The sequence below is a fragment of the Acipenser ruthenus genome, chromosome 29 (genome assembly GCF_902713425.1).
Source record: "Acipenser ruthenus chromosome 29, fAciRut3.2 maternal haplotype, whole genome shotgun sequence".
Lineage (NCBI taxonomy): Eukaryota > Metazoa > Chordata > Actinopteri > Acipenseriformes > Acipenseridae > Acipenser > Acipenser ruthenus.
Window position 1 is genome coordinate 1,622,449 of NC_081217.1, and position 19,371 is coordinate 1,641,819.

General features: G+C 44.7%; 2 protein-coding genes across 4 annotated transcripts; one reads left to right on the top strand and one right to left on the bottom strand.

The window, feature by feature from the left end:
* Positions 1-129: 129 nt before the first annotated feature.
* Positions 130-9,881, bottom strand: LOC117429619 (ranBP-type and C3HC4-type zinc finger-containing protein 1-like). 2 transcript variants are annotated; one of them, XM_034049347.3, is made up of 13 exons: positions 9,565-9,881; positions 8,794-8,881; positions 8,194-8,338; positions 7,612-7,708; positions 6,880-7,078; positions 6,558-6,712; positions 5,945-6,118; positions 2,526-2,686; positions 2,042-2,153; positions 1,750-1,929; positions 1,399-1,497; positions 1,079-1,222; positions 130-872 (listed from the first exon to the last, which is right to left on the bottom strand). In XM_034049347.3, the coding sequence occupies exons 2-13, from the start codon at positions 8,849-8,851 to the stop codon at positions 792-794; spliced, it is 1,605 nt and encodes a 534-aa protein (XP_033905238.1). In that variant the 5' UTR covers positions 8,852-8,881; positions 9,565-9,881; the 3' UTR covers positions 130-791. The 2 variants fall into 2 exon arrangements, with proteins under 2 accessions (XP_033905238.1, XP_033905249.1); XM_034049358.3 differs by having other exon boundaries at positions 9,136-9,881.
* Positions 9,882-10,481: 600 nt separating this feature from the next.
* Positions 10,482-18,891, top strand: LOC117429625 (repressor of RNA polymerase III transcription MAF1 homolog). Of its 2 annotated transcripts, none has more exons than XM_059003512.1 (7): positions 10,482-11,218; positions 12,122-12,250; positions 12,504-12,672; positions 13,101-13,222; positions 16,490-16,609; positions 17,043-17,153; positions 17,481-18,891. In XM_059003512.1, the coding sequence occupies exons 1-7, from the start codon at positions 11,136-11,138 to the stop codon at positions 17,500-17,502; spliced, it is 756 nt and encodes a 251-aa protein (XP_058859495.1). In that variant the 5' UTR covers positions 10,482-11,135; the 3' UTR covers positions 17,503-18,891. The 2 variants fall into 2 exon arrangements, with proteins under 2 accessions (XP_058859495.1, XP_058859496.1); XM_059003513.1 differs by having other exon boundaries at positions 17,043-17,141.
* Positions 18,892-19,371: the final 480 nt, after the last annotated feature.

Below are 19,371 nucleotides of genomic sequence, written 5' to 3' on the forward strand. Positions count from 1 at the left end.
AAACTTTCACCCCTCACGTGCCTCGTTTTATTAGGAAGGTTATGTGCTGATCACCTCGTCTGGCACGTGTACAGTGTGTGTGTGTGTGTGCAGACTTTCCACTTGAGATTACAGAAAGGAACAAGAGCATTTCAAAGTGCACCCCTTAGTTTTATTTTATTTGCTACATATTGGAAAGAAAACACATTATACCACCTGATAAACAGTAATGCTCTTTTTATAACACAGCACATAAAAATATATTTGCATTAATCAAATCTATTTAACATTTACTCACATTAACAAATATGCATGCCGCTCAGAAAGCCTTGCAAACTGACCGGCTACAAAGCGATCTGTAATCCTTTGTAACCTGCCTCAGACCTCATCACCACAAGCTGGCAGCGATATCCCTACGTACCGCAAGGAGAAAAACTAAGGAACGACTTTTCCGCCAGTGGAAGAACACAAACACTGAAATGCATCAAAAATAATCAAAATGATAAATGAAATAAAATGCACGTTTCTTATCTTTGTTGACATAGAGTTTGAATAATCCCCTCCACATCCAGAATAAATCAGAGATTACAGACCGATCTGGCCAAAGATCATTAGTGCCAGAAACAGGTGTGCTAGTGACCTCGGTGGCTGGGTATTATTATTAGTGCTGTGATCTCAGTTCAGTGACAGAACACGCGCTGCATATATGAAAAAGAGACGACTGAAAGGGGCAGGACCATGGTCGAGCTCAAGTTCTTTAGTGCATTTCTATTTGTAATGGATTAGGTTCAATAAGAAGGAGAGGCTGATGCTCAGTGGCAGTTCTGGCAGTTGGGGTGACAGCGTGCCACGTTGAATCTGCAGCCACACCCTCCCGAGGTATCCCCATTACCCTGGAATAAAGCAGAGACAGTCATTAAAACACAACTCGCCAGGAGCTGCAGCTTCGTGCTCATACAGTTCAGCTGGGTGACAATAACAGTCGTGCAAACGGACTGCTTCTAACAAACATCAAGCCTGCTATGTGCTTTGATTCATCTGAATGACAGTTGCGGAACTGCTGTACACCTCTTCCTCTTCCCCCAAACAAGTGGCTTACATTCGGCCCCCAGCGCGGGCCCCTGGTCACCCAGCAGATCTCCGTCTTGCACATCACGCAGCAGATCCAGTCACAACCGTCCTTCTTCTGCACGATGATCTTACACCTGGGACAGTGCATCGCCTCCCCATTCTCCACCAGGGTCTGCGAGGGCAGGTGGAGAGTGAATACAGAGTGAACGCAAAGTGAATACTAAAATATTGCTGTGTTGTGATTCACCAATATGCTAAAAATGTCTGATGAAAACCCCCAAGCTAACCTAAACCCAAGCTAACCGTGTGACTGGTGCCCAGTGTGTTATTCACACAGCTCAGCCTTACCTTGAGCATCTCCGTGGTCTGCCTGGCAGCGATATCGTTCTCCGATCTGATCCGGAGATCGTCCTGGTACTCCTTACAGTTCATTCCTTCATGAATCGCCTGCATCAGGGAGAAGAATGCACAGACCCTGCTGACTCATTTCTTTATTTCTTTAAATGCATTGCAGTATAAAACAGCAAGTGTTCTAGCAAACATACAGTACTTCCCAACGATGAGCAATGTGCATTTTATATCCCATCGTCAATGAATCCAATATGAATCCCTAATTTGCCCCTTTCATATAGAAGTGAGTTGGACGGATGGGGCCCTTGAGTCCCCAGCGCCCCAGCTGTCCTCCCCCTGGAGCCTCACCTTGCAGAGCAGGCAGTTGTGTTTGTTGCAGAGCGGGCACAGGAACTCGTTCACCTCGTCCTCGAAGATGCACCAGCCCTGGCAGTCCGCTGTCTTGCAGTGGTAGCTGTTCTCACTGCGGTTCTCTGCGATGTTGAGCCTCAGGTCTAGGAACCGCTGGTACTCCTGCTGGGACAGCAGCTGGGGGAGGAGGGGAAAGCATTGTGACGTCACTTCCTTTATGCAGTTGGCATGGGCGACGGTTCTAAACGTTATCTTCATGGTTCCGTGTCTTGATGTTCTGTTCACTTACGGATTTGATTTCCCTGTCTTGCAGCTTCCCATCACAGGTGTATTCATGGTCGGCGTACGGGCAGGCCACCTCGGGGTCCATGCTGTTGATAATCGTTCCTTTGAGGCACTCCCTGTGTGGAAAAACACAATCATCTGCAAGGTGCACACCCAACAGGTGCCAAATCAATGTAGTTATTCATTTCTTTCATCTGTTTCTTATTGCACGCCGCAATATGACTTCGAAATCTGCAGCTCAGAAGCCGTCAAAAACTGCGAGAAACGAGGACCCTGCACGGGGGTTGCTAATGGGGGGGTATTACCGGTACTAATTTGTAAAAATATACAACCATGGAAATTTTTCAGAAATAACTCATTACAGTTTGATTTTTGTGTTTACTTTTATTAATGATTTGTCATCGATTTTTTTTAAAATCTGAACTGGGGGGGTTCATGGCCCCGGAAGCCCCCCCCTTGGCGTCGGCCCCGGATGATGGAGGAGCTACCTGCAGACGCTGTGCAGACACTCCCGCAGAGTGACGCCCTCTCCTGGCTCAATGGTGTTGAAGCAGACAGGGCAGTCCATCTCCTCGCTGTTGGGGACCAGGCTGAGCAGATCGGTATCCAGCAGACTCTGGAAGTTTTGTACCTTCTGTAGCTCCATCGTCTGGGGAACAGAACAAACCGCACAAGAGGGGCGCGGTTACAAACCACCAGGGCAACACATTTTAAATACGTCCCATACGTTACAATCACGTTTACCTTGAGCCGCCTGTCACGTCGAAAAGCATGTTCTCCCCTTCAGTATGGGAGTGCCTGTGTATGTGTTTGTATGAACGCGCGGGATTGCGCGTACATTCTGATCATGTTTCAAATGGTTCTGTTGTAAAGGTTTCCAGTGGAAGGTGCACTGTGCAGTCAGTCAGTCGGTACTGTATGGGAATCTCCCTGGTCTCTTATCAAAGACGGTATATTTGCAGTCATCCTGTGGCGCTTCTCCCTCTCTGGCTGTGCATGTATTGCATGTGTTTGGCTCTCGTTAAGCAGCTTTCCCTGAGCTTCCTCTGGGTTTTACTACACTCTGCTGTGCTCTGCTCCCCATGCTTTACAGGGCGTTTGCATCCCTTTATTGTACTCTTCAATGTCAATGGTAGTGTGCTTTCACCAGTGAGGGACATGGCGTTCTAGACCCCTGGATGAGGGCTGCAATAAGCTGATCCCCCAAGCCCTTTGTACACACCAGGGTCTGGAGACGGGGGGGGGGTTTATAAACAGACAAACGATACAGAACTTCGACAAATCTCATCAGGGTGTTTGTTGTCCGCATGCATTTCAGATCTGCATTACACATCGTTTGCACTTCAATTCAATTCAATGGACGCTCCTATGAACGGGGGATGCATTCTCTTCTAAACCTTCGTGCTACAAGCAGACTTGAATCATGCATATTGAAGCAGGTGCTTTTCCTCATTATTATTTATTATTATTTATTTATTAGCAGACGCCCTTATCCAGGGTGACTTACAATTGTTACAAGTTATCACAATATTTTTACATACAATTACCCATTTATACAGTTGGGTTTTTACTGGAGCAATCTAGGTAAAGTATATTGCTCAAGGGTACAGCAGCAGTGTCCCCCACCTGGGATTGAACCCACGACCCTCCAGTCAAGAGTCCAGAGCTTTAACCACTACTCCACACTGCTGCCCTCAAGGACAGGGGGGGGTCGCATTTGCTTGTGTCAGTTTAGCTTGTTGCTATGAACCGTTCAATCTAAACGCACAGCTATCACGCATTTGATTTTCATTTGCTTTCAGCGTTGCAGCAAAGCTGAGCTGAACTACACAACACTGTGAAATCTGAGCTTCGGTTTTGCTTTGTCACTGTGTCTCTAGCTCATGCTTCTTGTGGGAGTGTCTCACTGTCAAGGACACTGCTTTAGTACATTGATGGACTGGTGGATGCCGTGGCTGAGAAGATATTCAGTAACAGGCGTTTCCTTTAAAGTGCTCAGAAACATTCATTTCCATGCTTTTTCTGACTTTCAAAAAAAAAAAGGATAAGAGAAATAAAAGATACCTTACACTGTGATCGTCAGGGGAAAGCAATCATGGAGTGTGAAAAATGAGTTTTCAGAAACAGGAATTGTAGTGTCTTTTTGCCTGTTTTCTGCAGTTGCAAAAAATAAATAAAATAAAATAATAATAATAATAATAATAATAATAATAATATAAAATGTTGCACACTGCTGAAGCACATGGTCAGTGAATTCAGTCCTGTTTATGATTTGCTGTGAAAATCGTCTGGTTTCTCTATAACGTTGACAGATCGATTATGAAACTGTCAGCTCTATTTAGTTCAGTATAAAGCTGCAGTATTGAATTCCTTTCCAGTATGGCCTGGACAATAGCAGCAAGACGAGAGATGCAAACGTGTACACAGTGTGCTCCTAATGATACGGCTATGGGACATGCTAATGCAGAGCAGCAAACTGACCTGGAGTAAATAAAAAGGGGAGCAGAAATAAACGTTCACTGTATTCTGCAGTGCTTCTAACATGGTCCCTTAGAGATTTCAGCTTAAAAAAACATTTGTGTTGGAAACACACACAGCAATGTATCAAAAGAGTTAAACAAATCACACAAACTCTGGTAACGTCATCAGTAACTATACAGCATGTGTGTGTCTGTTCATTTTAGAAAGGAGACCTGTTCCAGGAGAGTAAACACCACCGTACTGCTCAATCTTCAAAACCCAATGTCCCACAAATATAAAACACCTAATCATTAACAGGGCTGGAAATGAGACTCTGATTGCATAGCAGTTTCACCCATTCCACGTTTTACTACCAGCCTGATCAGTCACTGCTGTGCAATGGGAGTCTTATTTCCATCCCTGCAATCACATGAAGAAGCAGTCTCAATTAAAACAACAACTTAGAACTACATTTCGACAAACGTTTCAATGAGGACTACAAAGCACTTGTGTCTCAATGCATTACTAAGTACTGCTGTTGAGCCCAGGCCTGCCTAACCAGTGCAGGCAGGGCTGCTTGGCTCTGAATCTAGAAAGTCCTTCTCCAGTCTCTGTCTGTGTGGTAATCACTGATCAAGCTGTTCCTGGAATTGGTATAATCATTTTCCTTCTTCTTCACATCTCCAGCTTTAAAAAAAAAAGACAAAGAGAAAGAAGAAATAAAATGATTACTATCTATCTCTCTTTGTGTGCGTGTGTGCGTGCGCGCGTGCATGCCTGCGTGCGTGTGTGTGTGTGTGTGTGCGTGCGTGCGCGCGTGCATGCCTGCGTGTGTGTGTGTGTGCGCGCGCGTGCATGCCTGCGTGCGTGTGTGTGTGTGTTTGCCATGTTCTTTAGTCTAAGTGAAGGACAGGATTCAACTCCAAACATGAAAAGACTGGGCCAGGCCCCTGACTGCACCTCCCTAATTCAAACTGTTCTTCAAGGCTGAAGTGTTTCGTTTTTTTTAATCTTAAGCATGAACCTGTAACACTGTCTTAGAGACAGCGAGATCTTTTTTAAACGTTGTTTTCCTCTTATTACATGCTCTTAGTTGTTGTGTCGGCATCACAACTCTTCTGTTCGGCTCGTGAGTGCTCATCATGTCTTGTTAGTTGAAGTACTGTGTGATGAAGTCGTACAGAGATTGGAGAATGGGGCTGGAATACACCTGGATGAACACACACTGCCCAAGCCTTTAAAAACCATGTGCTTACCTCTCTTCAGCATAACACCTTTCTCGCAAGTCGCGCAGCAGGTGCATTAGAACCCAAGCTGAAGTCTACAGAAAACTGATAAGGGACTAGCGATGCCAGATCATCGAATACATTCCCAGCGGCCCAAGAGCAGTCTGCCCATGTTTCTGTGTGCTTGATCAGCAGCTCTCTGGATGAACGCAATGCCCTACCTCCTGGTACAGCAGCATCGCCATCTCCTCGCTGTGCAGTCTCTGCTCCTCCTCCTTGTCCGGCTGATACTGGGCTGGGATCTGGTAGCCCGCTGGTCTGTCCGAGGCGCAGATCTCACAGCCGGGCCGGGTGGGCTTGTTTAGGAAGGTGCACTGAGGGCACTCCCAGCCAACCTGGAGGTATAGAGAGGAGAGACTCATTCACACTCTTTAACCAGGACGGACCAGGGCTGCATAACACCTGTCATCAAGGTCCGGAGCTCTACTTAACTGAACCAGTTTAACCTCCTTACAGGTCTTAATCACTTCATTATTGAGTGATACCTTTCAAATATGCAGGACTGTGGACCTCAAGGCTCTGACTGGGACAGGTGCTGGAGTTCAGTCATTAATTTCCTTTGATCAGGCTAAGTTGAATACTGTCCAGTCAGAGTTCAAACTGGATTTGACTATGAATAGTGGTGGAACTGACCTGCACGTCCTCTGGTCAGAAGAGAGTCTTATTTTAATGATCTAAGGAGTGGCGAAGTCTTAATACTGCCGCCTCTTAACTCTAAGCTTCCCTGAAACTGTAGCGCCACCGTGTCCTGCTGTGCAGGTTTTCAGACCCTACCTTAGGTTTGGGTTTGAGAGGAGGGGGTGCAGGTTTGGGAGGTTTCGGGGCTACAGCAGGGTCAGGCGCCAACACCAGCACTTCCTGTTCCTTCTTGGGGGTCAAGGTAGCTGTCCCCCGGGCTTCGAGTGTTCCGTTGACAGCTGTGTAGATTTCTACAAATAATAATAACAATCATTAATCACTTTTTCTTTGAGTCCATGCAGTGCAGAGTAGAGCAGGGTAGTGTACTGCAGTGCAGTGCAGTGCTGCGGGTTGTAGTTCATCGGCTCGCCGGTCCGCACCCAGCCTCCGCCCTGTTACATGTGCAGTGTGTACTGACCCCCGAGCAGTCTCCTCTCCTCCTCCTGCTGCTGCAGCTCCTTGGTCAGCTGTGCTTTCTTGGCTGTCCTGATGTACAGGAAGGCTGTGTCCCCGTCCCGTCTCACCCCGTGGCTCCCCAGCGTGTCGGGGTCCTTGGCCAGGCGCTTTCCTATCACCCAGGTCTGCAGTGACGGGTGGAAACCATAGTCTCTGTTCACCTGGGGAGGCAGAGCAAAGGATCTGGCATGAGTTCTGGAGTAGGGTAGAGTGACAGTAATTAGCTTGGCTGATTGAAAAGCCAGAGTATAACAGCTGTGATCTAGACGAGGGGAGAGAGGAGTGCTTGGAGGAAACACAATACTAGAAGTAGCACCAAGGAGGCCTGATCCCTCAAGGTTCAGTAACAACTACCTGCCAGCTTCCTAAACACTTTTAACCAGCTCCTGGATTAGTTCTGTTTTTTTTTCTTCTTTTTTCGTGTTTCTGTTTCTGCACTCTCTTTGCTGTCCTGGCTTCTTTGTTTATTTTCAGACCTGAACTGAAGCCCTCATTAAAAAGGGGACTCTTTAGTTTTGTCGGCCAAGCCGATTTGAATAGAGTTGTGTTCTTTGAAACTTTTTTGGTTTCAGGTTTGACGCTCGTCCTTCTACCACGTGCAGGTTCATACGAAGCTGCTTTGCTGTATGTGACAGTGTAACTGTGAAGCAGGAGCAAGTCTACCAGCAGAAGCGTTACAATGAACTGGCGTTACCTTTTCCTTCAGCTGTGTGATGGTCATGTGTGAATACACAGCCATGGAGATGGGGACTGTGGACTGGGACTGGACGTCTTCCACTCCCACCTTCATCCTGTGTGGACATGATCAGAGCTCTTTAAACAGAACCAGTGCAGCTTCCTCTAAAGAGGCGCTAACCAAGGTTTTCAATCCATTCCCTCTCACATTAGCCGAGTCAGTACCACGGCTGCAGCGGGTCATGTGTTCTCGGAGATGTCCGCCTGTTCCAATTTGGAATATGAAATGCTAGCAAAGAGCTGGAAGATCAGTGATTAAGTGGTGCAGTACATTGCTGGGGTTGTCTCTACAGGAACCGGAATTGTGAACCCACATTTAACAAAGGTATTCTACACCAGAGGTGTTCAAACTTGAGCCTTCCACTCCTGGTCTTTGTTCCAACCCTGATCTAACTTGACCCAATGAACCCTCCATCCAGACCCTGAAGTGGTTGATGATCTCATTCCACATGTTAAACCCAGAGTGGCATGGCGCTCCAGGACTGGGATGGGACCCCCTGTTCTACACAGTTGTAGATGACTGGTATTTAGTCTTGCTCACCGGATTTCATCCTTTGGGTAGGCATCCTTGTGGACACTGACTGTGACAGAGACCTGCAGGTTCGCCAGCTGCCCTGCACTTTGATTGGCTGCCTCCACGTCCCCCAAACTAATAGCTTCAGTCAGGGTCAGGGCCAACTCTTCAGCTGCCAAGCATAAATGATAGCTACTTTTAGTGAATTATAACCAATGCCATTAATACTGTATCATGCAGTCTGTCCAGGTGGCAAAATGCTACATGAAACCCCCTTACACTCAAAGAGTTCCCTTTTTGTTGATGTGTAAATTATTTTAAAAAGTTCTATAATTAAGTACTGTGACTCATAAATGACGTCTTAGTTGTTTGCATGCAAGAATCTGAATATTACGGCTGATTTAACTTTTCATTTTCTCTTCACCGGGTATGGGATTTTTGTGTAGCGCACAGTGCCACTTGGTGGCTGAATGGTAGAACTGCAGTAAGTAAGTTATTAGAATTTTTTTAAACCATTTCCTGTTCAATTTCTTCTACCACCGCAGCGTCTCTCTGCAAGGAAAAGACAACGTCATGTAACAAAGCAAGGATGGTTTGGTATGAGTCATTTTAAACAGAAAAATCCACCTTTATTTGTCTTATCTTCTTTTGAAGTGTGTGAAATGGAGTCTTCAGCCGATGCCATTATTTTTCAATATTCCACAGCTTGACTGACCTATAAATGCATGAATGAAAAAGAATGAAATGGTGTTTTTTAACGGGAGAGCACAGGTAATGGAACCTTTAACACAGAAGAAGACAGATATGCACCAAACATTAGTACAATAATACTTCAGAGAGAAGGGCCGGTTCAAACTCCACTTCCAAATCCTTAAAAAGCGATTCCTTCCTCACTTCCGTTACAGGCACCGTATCGTTTGAATAGTGAAACAAAATGTTTCAGATTGAGGACGAAGGCAATATACTTACCGGACAGTGTCAAAATATACTTGTGCTGTTGTTATTAGCAACCACGAATGAAAACTTCCGCAAAAACAGAACCAGATGATAAGATTGTGCGGTACTGACAAGACGAATAAGAGACCATCAAAGAGGAAACGAGAGTCATAACTCTAGCGAAACACAGAAATCCACATGCACAACGTATCTGATTTAACAGTTTCGTTATTAGACCCGAAACTAGTTTTTAACTAAAATCACACTTTAGTATTGTATCAGTACACTGTATCACTATCCATCAGTCATGTATTTTTCACCTTTGTTTTATAAATCGCGTTGAATCTTTTTATCTGCAGATTTGCCTCGCCTCTTCGCGTTAAAAACAAGTCGAAACTCAATTCCTACCTGCATGTCAGAGAAGCAGACTTTGATTTAACGATACAGGTAAAGGATGCCTACCTTGGCTTTGTTTTCTCTCAATCTAAACCATTATCTCATAATGTTACCCGAAATGATTGGGGAGGACAAAAGCGCGGCTCTCCTTATCTACAGATGTGTGTGTGTGTTCAGTTTCAACACCCAGTGAACCCACTTTACTTCAAACAAAAAGTGAAACCAAAAAACAGACCAGGAAGTTAATAATGGGCGTTTAAACGAAAACAACACGTCGTACTTGTAAATATAGCGACACACTCGCAGGCTGGGATGTGTGTAGAAGCTTTTTGATTAAGCTATGCCTGTACACGACGTTTTTGATGAGCTGGGATGCGATGCTTTTGGAAATGTGAATGCCGCAGACGTAATAGTCCTAATAAAACAGGACTTTTTTGGACTTTTTCAGAGCCCCGCCCTCCACAAGAGCCACGACTTGTATTTTGCAAACTGTGTGAAATCCTCTGAACTTTAACCTTCCGAGGGATCATGCTTGAAATTATCTGAAAAAAAGGCTGAGCTAGTCTGGGCTATCTTAAGATCACTTGGCTGTGATTCAAATCACATACGCATTTGTTGCAATACATTATTCCACCCGCTGTGAATGTCACACTGGTTATAAATGTACCTGACCCACTGAAGGCCATATCTTGGGGACCATTCGCCTGGTTTTGATTAAAGTGTTCACGTGTATGAGATGAGAAAGTAATACATGCTGGTAAAATTAACCCAGCATGGAAATAATTGTCAAATTTATATTGGCGTTTAATATATATATATAGCCTATAGCCTACCAATTTGTTAAATATATATCGACTATAGCCTACCAATTCACATTGTACAAGGCGTAGTGTAGGATAGTGCTATTATTATTATTATTATTATTATTATTATTATTATTATTATTATTGAAATTGTTTTTCCCCGCTGTCAGGAGCGACATCTAGTGTGAGGTTGCGAGAACTGCCTGACTTGACACGGAAGAAAGGGAATTTATCAAAGCCAGAGGAGGCTACAAAAGAAGCTAATTTAGAGCAGAAGGGAGAAAATAATATTAATAACATCACGGTTAACAGCTACTAGGGTGTCAGGGGTTTCAGCCAGGCTGAGGGCTTTGCAAAGCCTGGGGATTTCAAACGGCTCCAGTGTTAGAAGCTGGGATGTGTAATTTCGTGTCTAATTTCAGTTTATTTAATGGCAGGTATTGGAAATTTCACAGTAAAATGGAAGGCATTTTTATTAGACATAGAAGTTTCTTAAGCCTTCGACAGAGATCGTTTCCGAGACCATAAGGACATTTAAAAAAAAAAAAAAAAAAGTGATTCTTCTTTGAAGGCTGGGGAGCCTAGATTTTTGTTGCTGTTGAAAGAAGAGCGACTGTTGCTGAAACGCTGTGCCGGTTTACATGCCCTAAACTTGGTTTGACCATAAATCTAGTAGGAGGCTCAATAGAAAACAGTAGGCCCAGAAGTTGGAGCTGTTGGTCCGAGCAAAACGCGGTGGAAGATAGTCGCGTCTGGGCTTGGTTAAGGGATCCCTGGCGTACAGAAACATATTTATGTAAACGTTGTTTTTAAAAAAAATATATATATTAAAAGATGAAACTCCTTGAAAATTCGAGTTTCGAAGCCATGAATACACAGCTTACAATTGAAACTGGAGACTGCCAGATTATTGGACGGTAAGTTGTGTGAAAATAATAATAATAATAATAATAATAATAATAATAATAATAATAATAATAATAATAATAATAATAATAATAATGTCTGTTTAGGGACGGCACATTGTATTCTATGTTGTCTTTTAAGTGGCTGCATAACATTAAACGTAGATTTATTTGAAAACAAAATAAAAAAAAAAAAACTAGTGCAAAAAATAATGCGCCCTTAGAGAAATATTTGTTTTTCATTCCAAACTCCACTCCAAACAGTTTTCCCCCCCTGCAAAGGAAGTGTAGATAAACCAGCAAACAAGCCAAGTCCTAAGGCTGTGTTCAATACATTCATTCTGCATACTTTACTGTATTCAAGCTGGACAGTAGCCCGGCAGATCTGTGGTGTAGCTTGAGCCTCATTTTCTCAAATGTATTGTGCAATGACAACCCATTTGTCAGTCTCGTCAGCTTTATCTCCAGAAAGGGGATTCAATGCATGTCAGAAAAGCAAAAGTGTTGATTGATCTTTCTTGGAAAAGTACCCAAATACAAGCTAGCCCTTGGACTTGTGATTATGTAGACCGGACCCATGTTTTCCTTTAGTGTGTGTGTGTGTGTGTGTGAGAATGGCTTTTCCTCTGCAAACTGGACATTAGTCTGCTCCAGCAGTTGATGCTGTTGATGTACAGTAGTACTGTTGAGCTTCTTTTCTGATTCCCTTCTTTTCCCATGCTATTGGTGTTTCACAGAGTCCCTGTTAAGCAGTCCACTGCATAACACAAATCAGTGTAAAACAGCGTCAAACATTATTATTCGCATCCCTGTGGGTGTGTCTGGCTCTGGAAGCCAGTCCACAGCTCCTCCTCAGTGCTTCCTCACTCCTCCGCTGCGTTTAACTGCTGTTGTGTTGGTTGCTGTCGTTGTCAGAATTGAGAGTTACTCCTGCAAGATGGCCGGCGAGGACAAGCAGATGTTTAAGCAGTTCTGCCAGGAGGGGTTGCCACACGTTCTGGAGGCTCTGTCCCCTCCACAGACCAGCGGAGTCAGCCCCAACAAGTAAGAACCCTAGTACACCAGAGGGAAGAGGGTGGTATGCAGTGTCCCAGCAAGGGCTGGCTGCATCACCTCCCTGGATGCAAGACGTGGGCCATACACTCCTCTTGCCTGGAGTCTTCTGCTCTCAGCCTGGCCACTTGCATTGCCCAGTGCTGGATATTATTTCCCCCCAGTGGCTTTTGAACCACCCCTGCACGTTGCAAAGGCAGCAGATCGCTGATTATTTGTCTTCGTCATTTTCCCCCCTTTCAAGGCAGAGCCAAAGCCAGAGTGGAGACGAGGGGGAGGGGCCTCTCTCGGACCAATGCAGCCGCAAGACGCTGTTCTACCTGATCGCCACGCTCAATGCCTCCTTCAGACCGGACTATGACTTCAGCAGGGCAAAGAGCCACGACTTCAGCAGAGAGCCCAGTCTCAACTGGGTAGGTTTAATCGTGCTCACCGAAAACCCAGTCGTTTCAACGTCGTGTAGAGCTCTGCCTAAAAACACCTGCTTTCACAGACCCTGATTAGCACTAATCTTGGGCTACCTTACCCTGCAGTACGGTAACATTAAGTTGTCCAAGGTAGCAGCTAACTGGGATTTGCGAAACCAGCCGGTAAATAAAGAAATACAACCACGGTGACTTTAAGAAAACTCTTTAATAGCTTGTTACGGACCTACAAATTCAGCATGTGCTTAGTATTGAGTACTGCAGCTCCATGATTTAAGTCAGGCCATAGCTTTAGTGTTTAGTATGTTTATTGGCATGAATTGTAATCGTCATTTTTCAGAAATGGCTCTGGGGTTATGGGGTGTGCAGTTTGTGCAGTGGGAGGTAAAGTGCAGATCCCTCTCGTGTGTCTCCAGGTTTTCAATGCTGTCAACAGCAGCCTGTCCTCTGCGGCTGGAGAGGAGTTCAACCGGCTCCAGCCACAGCTCTGGCAGGCCGTCGACGATGAGATCTGCCTCTCTGAGTGCGATATCTACAGGTAATCAAAGCCCTGATCTCACACAGTCTCTGAGTGCGATATCTACAGGTAATCAAAGCCCCGATCTCACACAGTCTCTGAGTGCGATATCTACAGGTAATCAAAGCCCTGATCTCACACAGTCTCTGAGTGCGATATCTACAGGTAATCAAAGCCCCGATCTCACACAGTCTCTGAGTGCGATATCTACAGGTAATCAAAGCCCCGATCTCACACAGTCTCTGAGTGCGATATCTACAGGTAATCAAAGCCCCGATCTCACACAGTCTCTGAGTGTGATATCTACAGGTAATCAAAGCCCTGATCTCACGCAGTCTCTGAGTGCGATATCTACAGGTAATCAAAGCCCCGATCTCACACAGTCTCTGAGTGTGATATCTACAGGTAATCAAAGCCCTGATCTCACACAGTCTCCGAGTGCGATATCTACAGGTAATCAAAGCCCTGATCTCACACAGTCTCTGAGTGTGATATCTACAGGTAATCAAAGCCCTGATCTCACGCAGTCTCTGAGTGTGATATCCACAGGTAATCAAAGCCCTGATCTCACACAGTCTCTGAGTGTGATATCTACAGGTAATCAAAGCCCCGATCTCACACAGTCTCTGAGTGCGATATCTACAGGTAATCAAAGCCCCGATCTCACACAGTCTCTGAGTGCGATATCTACAGGTAATCAAAGCCCTGATCTCACACAGTCTCTGAGTGCGATATCTACAGGTAATCAAAGCCCCGATCTCACACAGTCTCTGAGCACGATATCTACAGGTAATCAAAGCCCCGGTCTCACACAGTCTCTGAGTGCGATATCTACAGGTAATCAAAGCCCCGATCTCACACAGTCTCTGAGTGCGATATCTACAGGTAATCAAAGCCCTGATCTCACACAGTCTCTGAGCGCGATATCTACAGGTAATCAAAGCCCTGATCTCACACAGTCTCTGAGTGCGATATCTACAGGTAATCAAAGCCCTGATCTCACACAGTCTCTGAGTGCGATATCTACAGGTAATCAAAGCCCCGATCTCACACAGTCTCTGAGCACGATATCTACAGGTAATCAAAGCCCCGGTCTCACACAGTCTCTGAGTGCGATATCTACAGGTAATCAAAGCCCCGATCTCACACAGTCTCTGAGTGCGATATCTACAGGTAATCAAAGCCCCGATCTCACACAGTCTCTGAGTGCGATATCTACAGGTAATCAAAGCCCCGATCTCACACAGTCTCCGAGCACGATATCCACAGGTAATCAAAGCCCTGATCTCACACAGTCTCTGAGTGCGATATCTACAGGTAATCAAAGCCCCGATCTCACACAGTCTCTGAGTGCGATATCTACAGGTAATCAAAGCCCCGATCTCACACAGTCTCCGAGCACGATATCCACAGGTAATCAAAGCCCCGATCTCACACAGTCTCTGAGTGCGATATCTACAGGTAATCAAAGCCCCGATCTCACACAGTCTCTGAGTGCGATATCTACAGGTGATCAAAGCCCTGATCTCACACAGTCTCTGAGTGCGATATCTACAGGTAATCAAAGCCCCGATCTCACACAGTCTCTGAGTGCGATATCCACAGGTAATCAAAGCCCTGATCTCACACAGTCTCCGAGCACGATATCCACAGGTAATCAAAGCCCTGATCTCACACAGTCTCCGAGCACGATATCCACAGGTAATCAAAGCCCCGATCTCACACAGTCTCTGAGTGCGATATCTACAGGTAATCAAAGCCCCGATCTCACACAGTCTCTGAGTGCGATATCTACAGGTAATCAAAGCCCTGATCTCACACAGTCTCCGAGCGCGATATCCACAGGTAATCAAAGCCCCGATCTCACACAGTCTCCGAGCGCGATATCTACAGGTAATCAAAGCCCCGATCTCACACAGTCTCTGAGTGCGATATCTACAGGTAATCAAAGCCCCGATCTCACACAGTCTCTGAGTGCGATATCTACAGGTAATCAAAGCCCTGATCTCACACAGTCTCTGAGTGCGATATCTACAGGTAATCAAAGCCCCGATCTCACACAGTCTCTGAGTGCGATATCTACAGGTAATCAAAGCCCTGATCTCACACAGTCTCCGAGCGCGATATCCACAGGTAATCAAAGCCCCGATCTCACACAGTCTCAGAGTGAGATATCCACAGGTAATCAAAGCCCCGATCTCACACAGTCTCTGAGTGAGATATCTACAGGTAATCAAAGCCCCGATCTCACACAGTCTCTGAGCACGATATCCACAGGTAATCAAAGCCCCGATCTCACACAGTCTCAGAGTGAGATATCCACAGGTAATCAAAGCACTGATCTCACACAGTCTCTGAGTGCGATATCCACAGGTAATCAAAGCCCCGATCTCACACAGTCTCCGAGCACGATATCCACAGGTAATCAAAGCCCCGATCTCACACAGTCTCTGAGCACGATATCCACAGGTAATCAAAGCACTGATTTCACACAGTCTCTGAGTGCGATATCTACAGGTAATCAAAGCCCCGATCTCACACAGTCTCAGAGTGAGATATCTACAGGTAATCAAAGCCCCGATCTCACACAGTCTCTGAGCGCGATATCTACAGGTAATCAAAGCCCCGATCTCACACAGTCTCTGAGTGCGATATCTACAGGTAATCAAAGCCCCGATCTCACACAGTCTCCGAGCGCGATATCTACAGGTAATCAAAGCCCCGATCTCACACAGTCTCCGAGCACGATATCCACAGGTAATCAAAGCCCTGATCTCACACAGTCTCAGAGTGAGATATCCACAGGTAATCAAAGCCCTGATCTCACACAGTCTCCGAGCGCAATATCTACAGGTAATCAAAGCACTGATCTCACACAGTCTCCGAATGCGATATCTACAGGTAATCAAAGCACTGATCTTGCACAGTCTCCGAATGCGATATCCACAGGTGATCAAAGCCCTGATCTCACACAACCTGACCGTGGATGGAGGGAATTTGCTTTTTATTACTGTGCAACTTTGATCCAGGCTTTTAAATCCTTCATACTGTAAAATAATTTAGAAAATTAGTCTGCCATTTTGGCAAAGATATTTTCATATAGCGTGTGTTTTTGAAATGTAAGACTTAATGCAGTATCGAATGTGGTGGCAGTTTAAAAAAAAACACAAAAAAAAAAACACTTTTCTGATAACAAAGGATATTAACAGAGTTAAGAGGTTCACTGCATCTCTGGTGCTGATTGAAATACAAAGTGCCTGTATGTTGACTGTTCTTATTGTTCTGCAGCTATAACCCTGATCTAGATTCTGATCCTTATGGAGAGGAAGGAAATCTGTGGTCCTTTAATTACTTTTTCTACAACAAGAGACTGAAAAGGATAGTCTTTTTCACATGCCGTTCAGTCAGGTAAGCCTTGCTTGTTGAAGTTGCGTTTTCCAGTGTGTCGGGTGATCGCTGTTCTGGTGAGTAGCTCCCTTGCCTACGACCTGGATCTACAAACACTGAAGCAAATGCAAACTGTGGGCGAGTTGTCAAAGCTGAATAGAAGTGTCCTATTCTAAATAAAATATGAATTTAATGTTCCTAGTCGTGGTTCATATCATTCTCATGCATCTCTCTGATGGTATAGTAGAGACGCACACACTTTTTACTTAGTTTTATGGATGACACTTTCTAAGGACATTGATATTATAATCTGGGGGGTATATCTGTCTGTCTGTGCTTTTTAAATAATAATACTAATTGATGGTTAAGGCATTTTTTGCACACGTTGTGTGCATCAGTGTGGTGTCGTGCTGTCGTCCTTCATGGGTGACCCCTAACCTGTTGTTGGTTCCAGTTTGTTCATGGCCCCACGGGACTCCGGCCTGGGGAATGATCTGGATCTGGAGCTGGAGGAGGGCAGCTTTGAAGAAGAGGGGAATATGGATGAAGAGAGGTGGGCCTTGGTGTGAGTCTGAAACAACACAAACAGAGCCAGATCTTCCTTCCAAAGCCCTGGCTGCTGTTCTGCTTTAGACCTTGCAGTGGCTAGTGGAAGTAACTGGACACTGGCTTATTGCAGTCTCTGCTGCTCCTCTGTGCGGCTGTCAGGAAACAGCAAGTGGAGCGCTCAGCTTTCCTGACTTGAGCGTTAGGCACAGCACTGAAGGTCACTGTTATTTAACCAGCTGACTGGGACAAAATGTGTGCTGTATTAAAGTAGAAACATACTATTTGATGATAATAATAATAAAAAGTACTTTAAAATGTTTTTTCTTTGTTGTTTTTCTTGAAGGTGTGGCGCTTTGTGTGCTTGAAGCAGCTGTGGGGAGTGATGCTCGTTCCTGTGGAATCAGAAGAGATCTGCGTTCAGTGCTGCTTGAGCTAAAGCTCAACTAAATGGTTTTTAACATGTTTGTCTTTGTTTTATTTTTGGTGCTTACTTACTGCAGCTTGGAATCCACATGGGTGCCCCACTTACTTTTTATTGTCCTATTTTAATTTGGCCAGCGGGTTTGAAATTCTGCGCTCGCTGAAGCCACACCCCCCCAGCGTGTTCACTCGGAGGCTGTGTTTGAAATGTGAATGTGTCCATATACTGTTTTCTAGCTAGTTTCCATGCGTGTTTTTTTAAAAAGTTAATTGTTTTTTGGGTTTTTTTTTACAAATGTTGTATGGAACCCTTTATTGTTTAATAAGCATGTTGTTGGCCCTGGATGGGATGGGAGGGGGGGAAGAGCAATACTGATGGTCAATCAGCAGGACTTTACACCCCTCACTCAGCGTATATTCATGTGTGTATATTAATGAGCGGTCAGTGGTTCAAGCTAGTAATAGCTGTCTGTTTAAGTGTGCAGCATTTAAAAGGCGGAGCTCTGCTGGATAAATATATCCTCTGTTAATCGAGATTTCAGTCAGAATGTTATATGTTAAGAAGATTCCAGTTTTGCTTAAGACCTCACAAAACGGCCTGGATGTCGCTTTGAAAAAAGATACATGTGCATTCGGCAGTTCAGTTGTTGTCTGGCTTATAGCTTTGTGTGTGTTCAATAAAGTGAAAATGTCATTTAATTACACCTGACTGACCACTTGGTATCCCCATACCTCCATATCAGACTCGAGCTGGGCGCCCCGGTGATGCAAACATGCCAGGATGTGACGCCCTGCTTGTGAATACAAATCCAACATGTACCTGTGTTGCTTTTAGGTGTCAAAATGAACACTCTTCAATAATCCAGAATACCAACAAAGGAAATGCTTTCGTGAGACATTAAACAGTGGGGGGCATGATCTCAGTCCAAAATTAGCCTTTAGTTTCTGAAACGGAAATAGAAACTACAATGCCTTTAATAAGCCTTTTTTGTGTGCATTTTGAAGCCTGTGCACCCTTAAGAGTTATAGCTGATGCTGGAAACTCCTCCAGTGCACAGGTCACGTTTGCACTTCTGTTTTATTTTTTTGTAATAGCTTGATTATCAACTCGCAGACAATTGATTTCATATAGAGACATTTTTATTTTTTCTCACTGGGCTTGTTTGCAAACGCAAGCATTTCTATATACAGTAGATGATATTCTCCAATATTCTGCTGCACAGTGTTTTCTGAAATGTGTAATGTTTTAGCAGACACACGCCTTGTCAAATGTTGTACTGTGTTTGTGTCTCAAAGGAAGGCTCAATAAATGCCTGTTATTGTTTTGACCTGTATCTGTTTGTTGCTTTCAAATGGGCCAGTCGTGTGTTATATTGATCTGGAACCGTGAGCCCACTGCAGTGGCATTCTGCTTCAGTAAGGTGAATATTCTGTCTTGCACAGAACAGTGAAGGTGCTACGTAAGCAAATTCTTCTGTTTCTGTGTGTGATCTCAAAACAAGCCAAATGTGACAAATAATATTATTTGACTAAGCTGGAGTAGACAACTTCCAGATCTGGATTCCTGATTATTAAGTAATTAATGCATCAGCAATCCAGGATCACAATTGCCTCATCCGGGCCTAGAGTACTGAAACCTCACTTTGTTAATTCTGAACCTCCAGGGGGCAGTAGCTGCTTGTTCTTTTGAAAACAATTGAAGTGAAGAAAAACACATTGTTAGGAACTGGAATGACCTGCTGCTTGAAACTACCAGCCCATCCCTTCGCATACAAACAGCACTAGTACAAATTCCCACGATACTGCAGTTCCCG

Bases quoted from the DNA above. Each gene is read 5' to 3' on its own strand.
- LOC117429619 (XM_034049347.3), bottom strand. From the start codon at position 8,851: ATGGCATCGGCTGAAGACTCCATTTCACACACTTCAAAAGAAGATAAG. The intron at 6,119-6,557 runs GTAGGGTCTGAA...CTATACCTCCAG, and splicing joins CTCTCAAACCCAAACCTAAG to GTTGGCTGGGAGTGCCCTCA. The intron at 1,223-1,398 runs GTAAGGCTGAGC...CTGCCCTCGCAG, and splicing joins AGACCACGGAGATGCTCAAG to ACCCTGGTGGAGAATGGGGA.
- LOC117429625 (XM_059003512.1), top strand. From the start codon at position 11,136: ATGAAACTCCTTGAAAATTCGAGTTTCGAAGCCATGAATACACAGCTT. The intron at 12,251-12,503 runs GTAAGAACCCTA...CCCCCTTTCAAG, and splicing joins AGCGGAGTCAGCCCCAACAA to GCAGAGCCAAAGCCAGAGTG. The intron at 12,673-13,100 runs GTAGGTTTAATC...GTGTGTCTCCAG, and splicing joins GAGAGCCCAGTCTCAACTGG to GTTTTCAATGCTGTCAACAG.